Source organism: Dermacentor albipictus, chromosome 8 (assembly GCF_038994185.2).
Source record: "Dermacentor albipictus isolate Rhodes 1998 colony chromosome 8, USDA_Dalb.pri_finalv2, whole genome shotgun sequence".
NCBI classification, from domain to species: domain Eukaryota; kingdom Metazoa; phylum Arthropoda; class Arachnida; order Ixodida; family Ixodidae; genus Dermacentor; species Dermacentor albipictus.
In genome coordinates this window covers 94,732,884-94,746,767 of record NC_091828.1, presented here as the reverse complement: position 1 = coordinate 94,746,767, position 13,884 = coordinate 94,732,884, and the positions used below count along the sequence as shown (strand labels likewise).

Here is a 13,884-nt window from a genome sequence, read left to right as displayed (position 1 = left end):
GATATGGTACCATGCCCTCTCCCGTTCGCTCGCTATCGCAACTACCTTCTCCTCCCCCTGCCTGTTTTCTTTTCAACAGTTCGAGTTACTTCACTCTACTTTAAGCACCCGCTTATTATCCTCTCCCATTTTCAGTGGGAGAAAAGGAGCTACGCGTGTATAGATGCTAACAAGGAAAGCAGTTGCTGCCCTGACGTAGACACGTCTCCTTGCCGAAACGTTGGCTCCACCAACATCCCCTGATGGATCATTTTCGATCACTTTAGGCCTCCAACTTCTTGTGAAGCTCGCTGTTTCTTGGACAGTGCACCGGACGGGCGAACGTGCCCCATTATAGTAGCCACGAACTCCCAAAGAGAGGGTTAAATATGAACCACGCACTTATTCCGCGAAAGGAGTTACCATCACTCCCTGTCAACTTGTAGTGCACATAGGTGCATTTGAGTGAGTAACTGCGGTCCTACATTGCACTGCGTTATTGAGAGATATATTGTGCTCCCTCACTACATGTGATCACTCTTTGAAGGGCAGAAGCAGAGTGAGCCTGCTCCGCTCCTATATGTGCGGTGGCTTTATTGAACGGTGCGTTAACGCGGGCTTGCTGCAGAAGTCGACACGGCGGCCGCATTGCGATGGGGGTGAAATGCGAAAACACCCGTGTGCTTAGATTTAGGTGCACGTTAAAGAACCCCAGGTGGTCAAAATTTCCGGAGTCCTCCACTACGGCGTGCCTCATAAGCAGAAAGTGGTTTTGGCACGTAAAACCCCATAATTATTATTGTTGTATTATTGCAGAAGTCGAGAAGGCCGTGGACGGCTATGAAGCGCAGATTGCAAACGCGGTGCAGTCTATGCGTGACCAGGCGAACGAAAGGCTTCGTTCGACCAACGACAGCCTCAAAAGCTTCGAGGACCAGGTGAAGCGAAATGCGAGCGCGCTCGGCGGGTGGTACGAGGTCCTCCTCGCCCTGCTCCTGTTCGTCATGACGATCATCGTCGGCCAGTACATTGCCGGTAAGTGGCAGCACCTGCTATTGGAACGCATCATGTAACCGCAGAAATACAAGGGACAAAGAAGGAACACACAAGACAGAAGAACACATAAGGCACTTCTTATTTTGTTATAGCGCAAGCTTGACAAGGACAAAAGAAGGCACATCTGACACACACAGCGCTTTTGTCCGTCAGGGCAGCGCTGTGTGTGTCAGATGTGCCTTCTTTTGTCCTTGTCAAGCTTGCGCTATAACAAAATAAGATATGCCGTACCAACAAGCCCCTATTGCTATCCACATAAGGCACTGTCTTGTGTGTTCCTTCTTTGTCCCTTGTTTCCTGTCTTGTGTGTTCCTTTTTTGTCCCTTGTTTTCTGTCTTGTGTGTTCCTTCTTTTGTCCCTTGTTTTTGTGCGGTTACACGATGCATTCCAATAACGACCACCAACTAGCCCGCTTATCCATGTTAAATATCTTAAATTACCAGAGACAACTTTGGTGCTGCCATCATTCAACCCCCATGGGGAGAGTGGTGGTCAGCGCATGAATTTGTGCGATCTCCGTGCGTGCGGTTTCAGTCGTTCTTCTGGCTTTGTTTGCTGTGCTTGTAGCTTGCCTTGGTACGCACGGATCGCCTTTCGTTTTTAACGCGACAGCGTTAAGGACCGCTTGTCGCAAGAAAAAGAAAAGAGAAAATGCGATGTCGGCGTCGGACGTCACATGGCGAAAACTACGACGTTAGGATGGATAGTTGGGCGTGTTGGTTAAGCATGATCTGGTTAAGCATGATATGGTTAAGCTTGCATCCATATCACTGTCACGCAAAGAAGTGCTTTACGTGAACGCGAATGCGCCCTGAGAAACTGTGATAGCGCTCCTAGTATAAATCAGTGGCGGTTTTTCCTGATTAAACATTGTTGGAAGTGTCGTCCTGTGTGTGTGTGTGTGTTTCTTCTTTGTCCTCCGTCATTTTAGCGCCTTCACTTCAGATCAGGCGAAAAATAGTTCCGAATCACATCCACACGTGCCGGCCGCGTGGCGAAAGGAGTTATTCAAATAATTGAATTCCTCAATAAAAGAATAATACGCCAGAAAAATCGTAAAGTACGACCTAAGCACAACCTACAGACATGTTAAAGTCGTAGTTTAATTAGGATGTACCAGAAAACATAATTCTGTTACGCAGAAACACAAACGCAAACGCCTTTCTCGAGCGGCGCGGCCCGCTCTGTTCCTTGCAACACCATCGCGCTCGGGCCCGCGCATGCGCAAGAAAGCGGCGGTTGCCGGAACGCGTGACAAGCAGCAACGGATCTTTGAAACCTATCGCGTTCTACTCTTAAAAGCGAAGCGTACGCGGCCTCCACATATTTTCCCCGCGCTTGACTCGACAGCCGTCCAGGCCCAACTGTGGCACATCAACCAAGGCTTCTGTGGCCTCTACATGGGCAGCTGGATGCTGTGGACGGCCGTGCTGCTGTTCCAGCTGCTCTTCCCTCTGGTGTTTGCCGTCTCCACGCTGACGATGGCGGTCGGCACCGTGTTCGATCGGCTCATCTGCGTGCCGGCGCAGCACCCCGGCTCGGAATCGTCTCGGGCCGTCATCGACTACCTGCTTAGCCTCGCGATGAAGGTACGTTCGCTGGCTGATTTTATTTTAAGAGGAACCTGTAATTGTGCGCCCAGCTTCGATTTCCCCACTGAAGTACTCCCCGCCAATTCTCCTGTTATATAGACAACCGATTGAGCCGCAGTGAAGTGCATGATCGATCGATTTATTTATCGCGTTGGATTTCGGGAAACAACGCCAGGGTCACTATCTTGTACAGCGGTCGAAAAAAGCCGGCTTTCGGTTTCGCCTAACGCGATTGGCGTAGATTGGCCCAGGCCGCGATAACGGCGCGGGCTGTATAATCGCTTGAGGCGAAACCAAACGCCGGCTTTTCGAACGCGTACTAGATAGCGGCCCAGGCATTTGAAAAAGGGTGTAATGGAAGACTTCGGATTAATTTTGAACGCCTGGAGTTGTTTAACGTACACTTAAATCTATACATGCGAGTAGTTGTTTTCAATTTCCCCTCACGTTGAAGCACTGCCGCCGTGGGCGGGAGTCGAACCCTCACCCTTGTTCTCAGTAGCACAACTCCATATGCGACTGCGCCGCAGTGGCTGGTGATAGTGAATTCCATTTGTTGGATTTAATAGAAAAAGGCAAAATTCTATGAACCTCACGGAGCAGAAATTTAATTTATCTAAGGTTCCAAATACGTCGTTTAGAGTTGCAGAGGGTCATCACATAAAAAAATATACTTCGAGGACGGAAGTTTTACAACTCCGAACGTAAGCCAGCCACAACTTTATTAAAACGAAGGTTTAATAGAGCGTGCACATACTTGGAAGGAGCGTGGCAGAGAGGAAAGGCGACGCGAGAAACTTGTTTGGACCTTCCCATCGTGTCGCATGGGCACTGCCCTCTGGAGCTCCCTGCGCATCGCCGCGTTAGCCTCTTAGCAGCGGTACTTAGCTGTGACCCCCACAAAAGCATGGCAGAAACTGCAGCGCTCAGCTTTCTATTAACCTGCAGCAGTCCAGAGGGGAGGTAGATAGAATGGTAGAGAGGAGGGGGAAAGGAGGCAGAGAATGGGTAGAACCGACGCGGTCACAACACGACAGAGTAACAGCTTTTGCCTGTCCTTGCTAGGATTTACCATACGTGGGGAGGGGGGAGTTGCAGAGGGAAAGTTGACTTGAGAAGGCTTGCTGTGGTCACAAAAAAATAAAGCGTAGATAGGCGGTATTCTAAACTTTATCTGTGAAATTATCTAACGTGGCCATACGTGTTGACCCAAAGTAATCTTATGTAATGGTACCTTTTTTATTTTTTCCTTGCACAGCTGCAAACAGTATGTTTATTGATTCATCAATGTTCGGTTGTTACTGAAAAAAAATAGATGGTTTAAACAAAATGTCTACTCCTTAATGCCGCTAGAACCTATTTTACTCTTTAAATGCAGCCAGCATCACAAAAATTTTGTTAAGTGGATGCAATAGAAAACGATTACCAATTTACCGTATACCGGGTGTTTCGCGTAACCCAGAAACAAACTTTAAAAACTAGACAGTCAAACGTTAGATGAGTAAGACCAACAGTGTATTGTTCGTAGTCGTCATGCATTAGTCAGACGAAATTTTGAAGTGCGATTGGTTAAATAATTAGGTAAGTTTAATGAGGCAACATATTATACCTTTGCGTTAGGGCAGAAGGCATACTTGAAAACTTGTAAAGCGTGTTCATAAACACCCAATCAAGTTGTTTCACCTACGTTATCTATAATGTGCTTTTTTTCCCTTGCTTTCATCAAAGGCCACGAACTATAAAAAAAGTCACTTCGCTTTTTCACGCCTCGATAGGAATTCTCTCAATCGCGTTTCGAAAGAGCACAGTTCTTGTGTATTATTCAAAAAAAAAAAAAGATTAGGACCCACGGGCCGCGGCGTCGAGCCTACATCAGCACCTTCGTTGTGAATGCCAAATATTCCACGGTTGTAAACTGTAAGCAATATAAGTAGGCGCCGACCGCGCATGCACACAAACTCGTAGGCTATCTTTCCAATGGCCATGCGAGCTTTGTTTTTTTAAAACACCACTGGGAATACTGATGGGCAGATGCACTGTAACTTTGGTCTCCTTAATTTCCATTTCCTTTTTCATGCTTCACGGGCTTTATTTAGAGCTTGAAAAAAAAAAGTGCCCGAGAAGAATAGCGCAACGCAAAAAATTTATAGGGTGTTTCTGAGCATGGTGCACAACTTTTGAAGGACTAATTGTTTCCTAAAAAATGTTTAAAATTCTGCGCATTAAATTTGGCAAATCTGCGAAGACTTATCCCACTTGAACAAATAGTCCGAGTAACTCAAGACGACCACGAAGAATGTAGCGGTGGTTTGATTTCTCTGTGTGTGTTGCCTGCCCATTTTTAAGGTTTGGTTCTATTTGCATAAAACATTACCGCGAGCCAAACAAACTGGGCCGAGTTTGTTGGGCAGAGATTTAACGTGTCGGGCAGACGTAATGAGAGAGAAAGTGCAAATGAGCTCGGCTTGACAGAGAGAAGGCTGGCTGCATGACGTAATGCTTCTGCCTAGTTAAATTTTTTTTCTCTATGGTCGTGATGCAAACTTCACGTGGGCTCCGTGCTACGACAGGGGAGAAAGCAGGAGAGCTGACGTCCGGGTCAGAGCTGATCGAGGCAATGGGAGAGAGAGCCAATGCTGGCTGAGAGGGTTACTCGCTCGCTCGCATCGTCGCCTCGCAATACTTTGTTTGTCCATATCTCTGCTATTAGTATACCTCTAGAACACTTCTCGGGGTAGAACGCTTCCTCGAACGTGCTTTATGCCCTTCGGGTGTATCGCAAAATATATCTAGCGGGCCTGGTTTGTAGGCTACGAAGACTGCGCTTGGGGGGGGGGGACGTTAAAACGCTCGTTTATCGTGACTTGGTTGCAGGTTAAAGAGGCCAAGCTCGGTAACAGAAATCCGAAGCCCTTATACAGCAGCATTCGTACGCCAGTGCGCTGAATGCTTCGAGATGTTAGGCCCTACGATTTCGTTAGGGACTCTGTAAGATTACAGTGGATGACGCATGTACTTGGTAACTCATCCCTCATTGTCGCACACGGTAAACGTATGGGTTATATTAACTGATTTCGGCTGGGAAACAACGAGGACACATCTGCGGACATGCCCACATACGCAGCCGATACCGTACTTTAACCTAAACAACGTAGACAGATCCTTACCCACCTAACTTAGAGAAAGCAACTTTTGTGTAACAAATAGAATGTGACGTCAGACACGTCACCAAATATTTCAAATTTCGTGCCCTCATTGCTGACCGACAGCCTTCAAATATTTAGGCGCTGTGTAGTCCTCTTTTTCATTAGTTAAGCGAATTTGCTTGCGTCGTCAATTTTCTTACTCCTTCAACGTGCGGCGTCACAAGCATGTGGTACCCGAAAATTCGGTGTGGCTTACTGACAAACCTTTTTTTCGTGCTACTGATGCCATGTCGGTAAAACAATACGCGATGGCCGCTGTCAATGTAGTGAGAACGGACGTGGCAAGTTGTAAAGAAAAGTAATTCTGCCGCTTGACGTGCCGAAACCGGGATCCGATTATGTGGCACCGAATGTGAGGTTCCAGAATAATTTTTGACGACTCAGATTTTGTTAACGTGCACACAATGCACGGCATGAATGCGACCACCGCGGCGGGGATCACACCTGGTACATGGAGCTCAGCAGGCCAACGCCATAGACACTGGGTTACCACGCCACTGGTGGTTTAGGTTGTCGATGGTTATGTTGTAGATGGTTCGGTTGTAGACGGTTCGGTTGTCGACGGTTCGGTTGTCGATGGTTCGGTTGTAGACGCTTAGGTTGCCGACGCTTAGGTTGTCGACGGTGAGGTCGACGGTTATGTTGTAGACGGTTGTGTTGTCGACGCTGAGGTTACCGGCGCTCAGGTTGTAGACGGTTAGGTTGTCGACGGTTAGGTTGTCGATGGTTAGGTTGTGGATGTTTAGGTTGTAGATAGTTAGGTTGTCGACGGTTAGGTTGGTAACAGTTAGGTTGCCGACGGTTAGGTTGTCGATGATTAAGTTGTCGACGGTTATGTTGAAGATGGTTAGGTTGTCGATGGTCAGGTTGTAGACGGTTAGGTTGTAGGTTGTAGAATAGGTTAGTATCATGGGCGGGAAGTGGAAGAGTGCGCACGCAAGCAACATTTATCTTTGAATTATCGATTGTAGCAACCACGCCTTCATTTCGAACCTTTCAGACTAGCGCCCGCTCTGCACCCGACGCGGAATCTCACGGTATCGGCAGGCAGCGCAACGCGACGGCCGGCAGTGGCAGCAGGACGCGGGAACCGTCTCTGCTGTCGAAGTTGATGCAGAGCCCTTGGCAGGACGGCGCGTTTTCATTGGAAGGTTAGATGCAGCGTTTGCCGGATTGTTCTTTGGCACAGCTTTTCGTATACAAGTCGGTGCGCTTGAAATGCTACTGGGCAACGTTTCGGAAGCAGTTTTTTATACGTCCCTGTGTGGACAAACACGCAGAGATGGTCGTTTGTTGTTTAAAATCGTGAGGAAAAAGACCTTGCGTTACTGTTGATCGGTCGTTGATCACTATTCGCGACAAGAATCGGCGCACGTTATGGTCCCAATTGTTCATTGTAACACTCGGTGCTGTTACTTCCTTGGTTTATCAAATAAAAGCTGCAACTTGTCTTTCTTTCTGCGCCTCCCCACAGCGAGCGACTATCGAAACATTGCAGCTGTGCCGCCTCCGGGAACTGCAGCATGGAGAAGCAAGGCCTCTAATAATGGCTTTCATTATTCCCTCTGGAATGCATCATAGAGGCGCAGACCAGGGCGAAATTACAGCTTTCCTTAACAAACTGTGCGAGTAACAGCATAGAGCTTGTGTATTGAACAACTTGGGCCAACAAATGCGACCTTGGGGCGAAATTTGATAAAGAACGAAGCAGCCGTAATAGCAAATTTATTTCACTCTACGATTTTGCGAGGCTAAAACCACGTCTCTGCGAGTAACACAAGTGCACCACGAGTTCGCCGCCATTAGCGTTTCCTTAATTGCCATAGAGAGTTGTTGGCGAAATGATTTACATCATATTATGGAAAGAAAGCATGATGTCTTTTTTTGCTCGTTTCTATCGCATTCCTCGCATTCATTTCGCGCTCAGTAATGCTTATCGGTATAGATTTTAGCCGTAAGTGTGCCAAGCTTGAAATGCAAGACGAGTTGGCATAACTTCCATTCGCTACTCGTGTTTAATGCTGGCATCGTTGCCTTTCTCCTTATGCTGCTATGACTAAATCCTCCCGAGGAATGATTAGAAAAATTGCGAAAGTATAGCAGCGACGCTTTGTACTGTCCGCACTTTCTCAGCCATGTATTATGTTGCTTTAATTTTTGAATCGATATTCCAGAGCTCCCTAACACTGTATGATAAGCCGGTGTTTCTTCTAGGGAGTTGTCTTTACGAGCACATTCCGGACAGCGTACGATCTGCTATTAGCAGTATCTTTGTATGCTCTGTTATCTAAGGCATTTTTTGCTTGCTGTAACTTGCTGTTTTTGTTGTATTATTGTTGTACCTCCTAATGTTGCTGGGGCATCGTTGATTTAAAAAAAAGTTTATTAAAACCGTTGAGCAATGCACTTCTCAACCTGCTGTTGACTGTAATAATTTTTTTTAGTAGAAGTGCTTACAGATGCACTTTGTGTCACTTCTACTGCTTGGGTAGCGTGCTTGCTTGCGGCATTGCAAAATAAAACGCAATAAACATGCCACTACCCTCTGTACAGCTGGCGACTCGCTAGAATGGCGTAATCGATTATATGAGCAGGAATTCTAGCTTTATGATAGTAACTGTCAACTACTAGGTGGAAAACCTGAACACAAAAAGTGCACCTTGGATTCCCTCATGGACTACCTCCAAGAGGTACAGACATTCACCTCGGTTAACCCTCTCCTCCACTCCTTAGAACCCCGTCCCCGTTCCCTTCCTCTCTAGATGGTAACAGCCTGGAGAGGACGTCGTACCCGTGTATGGCAAATATGTTTACGCACACCACACTGGCTGAGATAAGTAATCTTACCTTAAGTATTGCCCAGTAACGTGGTGATACTTACCAGTAGAAAGAAGTGACGGTAAATCAAAATGAAAGGACGACTCTGCTCGAGTTAAAGCAGGACTTGGAAGCGCTGCGTCTCGTGTGCGTCGTTCTACGAAAGGTACGTTGCAGCTATATACATACACGTGTACGTGTGCACACACATACTGACTCGTACACTCGTATACGTAAAAATTCCTCATAGGTTTGGACTTTTCGGGCTGACATACCGTATGTGCTTTTTTCCCCCGTCAAAGCTGTCCTGGACGGAATGGCGCAGTACTACTGGCCTTTCAACGATAGTGACTTGGCACCACCGTTTCCGGAAAGCATCGATGCAGATGGAAACGCAAGCAGCTCCAGCGATGGGGGAGAGATCGAGTCATTTCGCACAGTTTCTCCGAGCCCATGCCAGCACACGCGTGACAGCGAAGGTCCGGAGCACGAGAGCTTCGACGAAGACGTCAGCCACCTCCAACAGAATGCGGCCGACGTCCAGCGACTCGCAGTCCACCACTACCGCACTGCTGCGCCGACGTCACCGTCGCAGGGTGCATTTGGGTCAACGGGCAGCAGGTTGCAAGAGGACGCCGTCACCACTGCCCGGAGAGGGAACGGCGGTGACATCGGGACCAGCGGGAGGACGTCCACGTCTCCAGTCTTGCGTACTGGGGACGCCGAGAGCGTTACACGCCGTCGAAGACGCCACCGGCGCGCCCAGGAGAGCAGGAAGGGAAACGCCACGCCGAACGAGCACATTCGGAGCGTCCAAGGCTATCGAGGACTCCAGCGTCGAGGGACGACAGCGTCAGAAGCGCGCGACGTTGTGCAACCGGACGCCGTCGCCGACGCAAGCGAAGACAGCGGCAACGACGGTTGGGACGAAGACCCACGAAGGAAGCGATCGACCAGAACCAGGATCGCGTCGCTACTGTTGCGGATCACGGGAGCTGATGGCGGGAGTAGGCGTCACGGAGAGAGTCAATGGCAAGACGAGAATGCAACGGGACGTGAGAAAGTGCCACCTGTGTACCATGAGGGCGTGCGCCGCCGTCGAGAGATGCTTCAAAGTCAGGAGGGGAGGCAGGAGTTCGTAGGTGGAGCCGTCGCGCAGCGGCACGTTGTCGTCCATTGCTCGAGCGGCGTCAGCGGCACGGCCCTGGACCGAAACGAAAATCAGGCGGTCGCAGGCACAACCGCGCCTACTGCAGTCTTGCCGAGGGAGAAGACCGAAAGCGCGAACTACGGACGAAGACTGCAACCGCAAGACGAGCAGAGCGGAGAAGAGGTTAACGCCCACGAAGAAAGCGTTGAGGTCGTCCAGAGCAGTCGAAGACTCCAGGTTCAGGACAAGGACGAGGTGCTGTCGGGAGGAAGCGATGCCTTCGCTGATCAACATGTCGCTAACAGCAATTACAGCGCCGCGTCTAGCTCCTGGCGCTGGGCGACCCGGCAGTTCTCTTGGCTTCTGCAAAGACAACCAGACGAGAGAACTGAGAAAAGTGACGCTGCACGTGGTGTCATTGCCCGTCGTTCTCTCCTCTCCGCTGAGCTCGGTCCGCAAGTGATGTTGGACATAACGAAGCGTTTCGGCGAGTGCTCGTCGGCACACATGTCCCTGTACAAACTACTGGGAGAGGACGCTGCGGTGGTGATAGCCAGGAAGGCCTTGGGCACCGACAACACCATGATGGGGCTCATAGATTCCAAGATGTCCAATGCTAAGCTCGAAGAGTTGAAATCTAAGTTCTCTGGTGGCGTGAACTCGAAAATGGACACCCAGCTCAGACAGAAACTCGCCATAAGCGACGAAGTGAAGAGCGGACTCAGGCCCCTGTCGGGTGGCCCGACGATGAACTTCGAGGGGCTGACGAAAGCGGTGAGTAGACGACCCATGAACTGTGCTCGATTTACGTTGTCACTTACAGTGACTTTGTTGTCTCGTAGAGCTGCTAGGTCAACATCCTCTGACCTAGAGGAAAAAAAAAACTGGCTCAGTGGTGCGTATCCATGTCCCTGCATGGGAATGTGACGTATTCAAATAAGCATTCCTCTCGGAGAGCCAGGACGCCATAAAGGCGTGTCTGATAAACAGCACGTTGTATGTCACAATGGCTGTGTCTCTACTATAAGCGCGTTTATTGTGCCGCATTCCGTGCTATTCGGTAACAGTACTCCCTTTGAAAGCGGGAGAAATGGTGATTCGGTGTACTGTTACAAGAAATGAAAACACTAACGGCAGGCCGCTTAACTTTCAGTAAAGGTGACAAGGTCAGCGTTTCTTTGTACTACATTTTCAGCCTGTATTTTTGGGTGGGTTATGCTGCACGCGAGTAAATAAGAACGAATGACAGAAAGCTGAGCTAGTTGGTAAGGATTCATTATTCAAAATAAAAGTGAGGCGTGCAGACAGGACACAAGAGTAGAGAAGTAGACAACAGGAACGCCATCAAAATCGAAGGAAGGCGTGCAGACAGGACACAAGAGTAGAGAAGTAGATATTTCGATACGCGATATTTCGTGTTGTCTAATTCTCTACTCTTGTGTCCTGTCTGCACGCCTCACTTCTATTTTGATGGCGTTCGTGTTGTCTACTTCTCTACTCTTGTGTCCTGTCTGCACGCCTCACTATTATTTTGAATAATAAGAACGAATCGGGTATTACAGGTGAACAGTGACTATTCGCTAAGACTTCACTGTAAGACAGCCTTGTTTATGCAGCGATGATGCGGTTTTAGGCTAAGCCACGCTGCGGGTAAGCCAACTCACTCGTACACCAACATTTTCAAGGTGACTCAGCGTCCGCTGCGACAGTCGTATAAACAGGGTGTCTCAAATTTCCCTCTATAGGTAATGTCGTAAAACACCTATGCTCTACTAGGTACCGCGAGTATTACCTGTACCTGTATTCCAGTGACCATGACGTTGCACTGCTGAGATCTTTGTCGCAGATTCAATCCAGACCGTGGCGGCCACATTCTCATATGAGTGAAACGCAAAAAAAAAACAAAATGCTCGTACACTCAGATTAGGTGTACCCTCTCGGTCAAAAGCAACCTGGAGACCCTCACTACGGCACACGTAATACTGGCATAGTGGTTTCTTGTACGCATTATAACGGAATTAATTTAGTTCTGGAACTATGGTACTCTCGTTTTTAATTGTCGCTATTTTATCTAAACTAAACGATATTCCGGAGCAGACCTTTCCGCATGATGTGTTTAGGCTTTCTTTTTTTCCTTCTTCGACCATGCCGTTGTGTTCTTCGAAGTCTCCAATAATATAGGTTGCCTTCGCAACAGTTCTTGCGAGTGTTAATGCACTTGATGAGAGCTTCTCTTCATAAATTTATCTTGTGCGATAATAAATCAACTAGAAACGAAGAGCTGTGGCAACTACGTTTAAGAACGTCCCTATTCTGGAACGTAAGGTGCTTTAGAAAAACACTGTAGAGATTTGGCATACTGAGAGATCGGCTAGTTTTTACGAGTTAAATTGTGGTGTAATGGCGCCACAGAAAGCAAACGAGGACTGAGAGAAAGTCAGTTTCGCCCGACAGGCGAATCAGCATTGATTGCGGTAGCAGATGATTAGACAGCCGTACGAAGTAAGGTCAGTTGTTTTATCAGCCGCATAAACTGCTGTGAACATTCGCTTACTAACTAAATTAACAAGAGCGTTGTCATGCGCGCAGGCAGACATGAACACATCTCGCTCGATGACCGCGGACACTCACCGTCAGAATGCCGGCGTGATGAAGAGCGGCAGCAGCGGCAAGCGAATTGCCCTTCGTGCTACCTCTCGCTTTAGCGCGAACTAGGCTAGCGAGGACACAGCGCGCACGAAGCCATCAGCCATATCCGGTCGGTTAGCCTTCGAACCCAGCGTAGGTCGCCTCCGAGATAGGACGCGTGTGGCAGTGCTCAGCCGCGGCAGCTGGCGTTGAAGAGATGTGCGCTAACCCACTACCTTCTCGCCCGCGCCTCCCAGCGCGTGTACATTTACGCTCCGCCCTCCCCCTTGCGCGCATGAGAAGACGGTGCGCAGACTTCCCGCCTCCCTCCCTTGCGAGCGCGAAAAGACACCGGCGGATCAAGCCACCTTACTTCTTGGCTCATCCTCACAAGCTATCGCTCAGACCTCGAGCAAACGCGCGCGGTCGCGGTGGTACTGTACTTTATACGGAACATCACGGTTACGCCGACGGCGTAAGCTTGCCGTGAGTGCTATCACCATAAAATGCAGACACTGTGCATACAACTGCACAATAGCAAGTGAGATTCGAACAGGGTGCACAATAATTCTGAACTTTCATATTGATTGCATCGCAAGGAAGCGTGGCTCATTCGGTCACCAGCTGTCAACGTAATTACTCTTGCTTATGCCGAATAAACTCCCTCATTACGGATCTTAACGAACGGCAAGCTTTGCTGGTCGCAGAACAGCAGAGTGTGCCCCTGCAGCCTATTGCGCCGAAGTGCTGACAACCTAGAGAGCATTATTAATTTCCACTCCGCTGGTCCTCTGCCGAACGAGTTTGAATAACTCTTCACAGCGTTCGCTAAAGCTTCTATCACATCCAGGGCGTCTGCATGAACGTGACAGAAGCCGGTGGAGTCGGTTTGTCGGGCCGGTACATGCCTGTCGAGCTCGCGTAAGAGCTAGCCGGTCGGGCTGAACGAGCGCCGAGTCGGGCTGCGTTAGGCCGACTGCATGGGGTACGTTGACCCATCCCGGCCCGTTTAGAGGGTGCATGTAAACGCGCACTGGTCAGCCCCGCCTGCGCCGAGACTTGCACGGGACCAGTATGACCTCTCGAGCGGGAACAGTATTAGCACAAGGCGAAGAAAAGCATGCTGCAGTGCAACCTCATTGTAGCGATAAGACCCATGAAAAATAGAGCTGTTGCAGGCGGCTGCGGGAACCAGAAGCCCATTTCGAACGCGTTGATCTCTCGGCTCGAAGCCGTGTACCGTTCGTGTCCACACTCGTCAGAAGCGAGTTCTTGTCACGTCATCGTCCATGCTGGCATTTTTTATTCGTCAACATTCTAGGGCTGCGTCCCTCTGCAATTTGTCCGTCTGTCTGTAACGCCTGACACGATACGCTCCATTGGTCACACATGGGGTCATAAGTGGGTACATATGACAATGTCTTGTGGCTACGTATGACTACTGAGATTTATGAGT

At 49.0% G+C, this 13,884-nt stretch overlaps 1 protein-coding gene across 1 annotated transcript in view; it reads left to right on the top strand.

Moving 5' to 3' along the window:
• LOC139048865 (uncharacterized) overlaps positions 1 to 13,884 on the top strand; it is a 96,541-nt gene that overhangs the window by 66,855 nt on the left and 15,802 nt on the right. The window contains exons 13-16 of the mRNA XM_070523752.1: positions 796 to 1,014; positions 2,386 to 2,624; positions 6,834 to 6,984; positions 8,953 to 10,574. Coding sequence (XP_070379853.1) covers positions 796 to 1,014; positions 2,386 to 2,624; positions 6,834 to 6,984; positions 8,953 to 10,574 — 2,231 coding nt within the window. The remainder of the gene's footprint in view (positions 1 to 795; positions 1,015 to 2,385; positions 2,625 to 6,833; positions 6,985 to 8,952; positions 10,575 to 13,884) is intronic.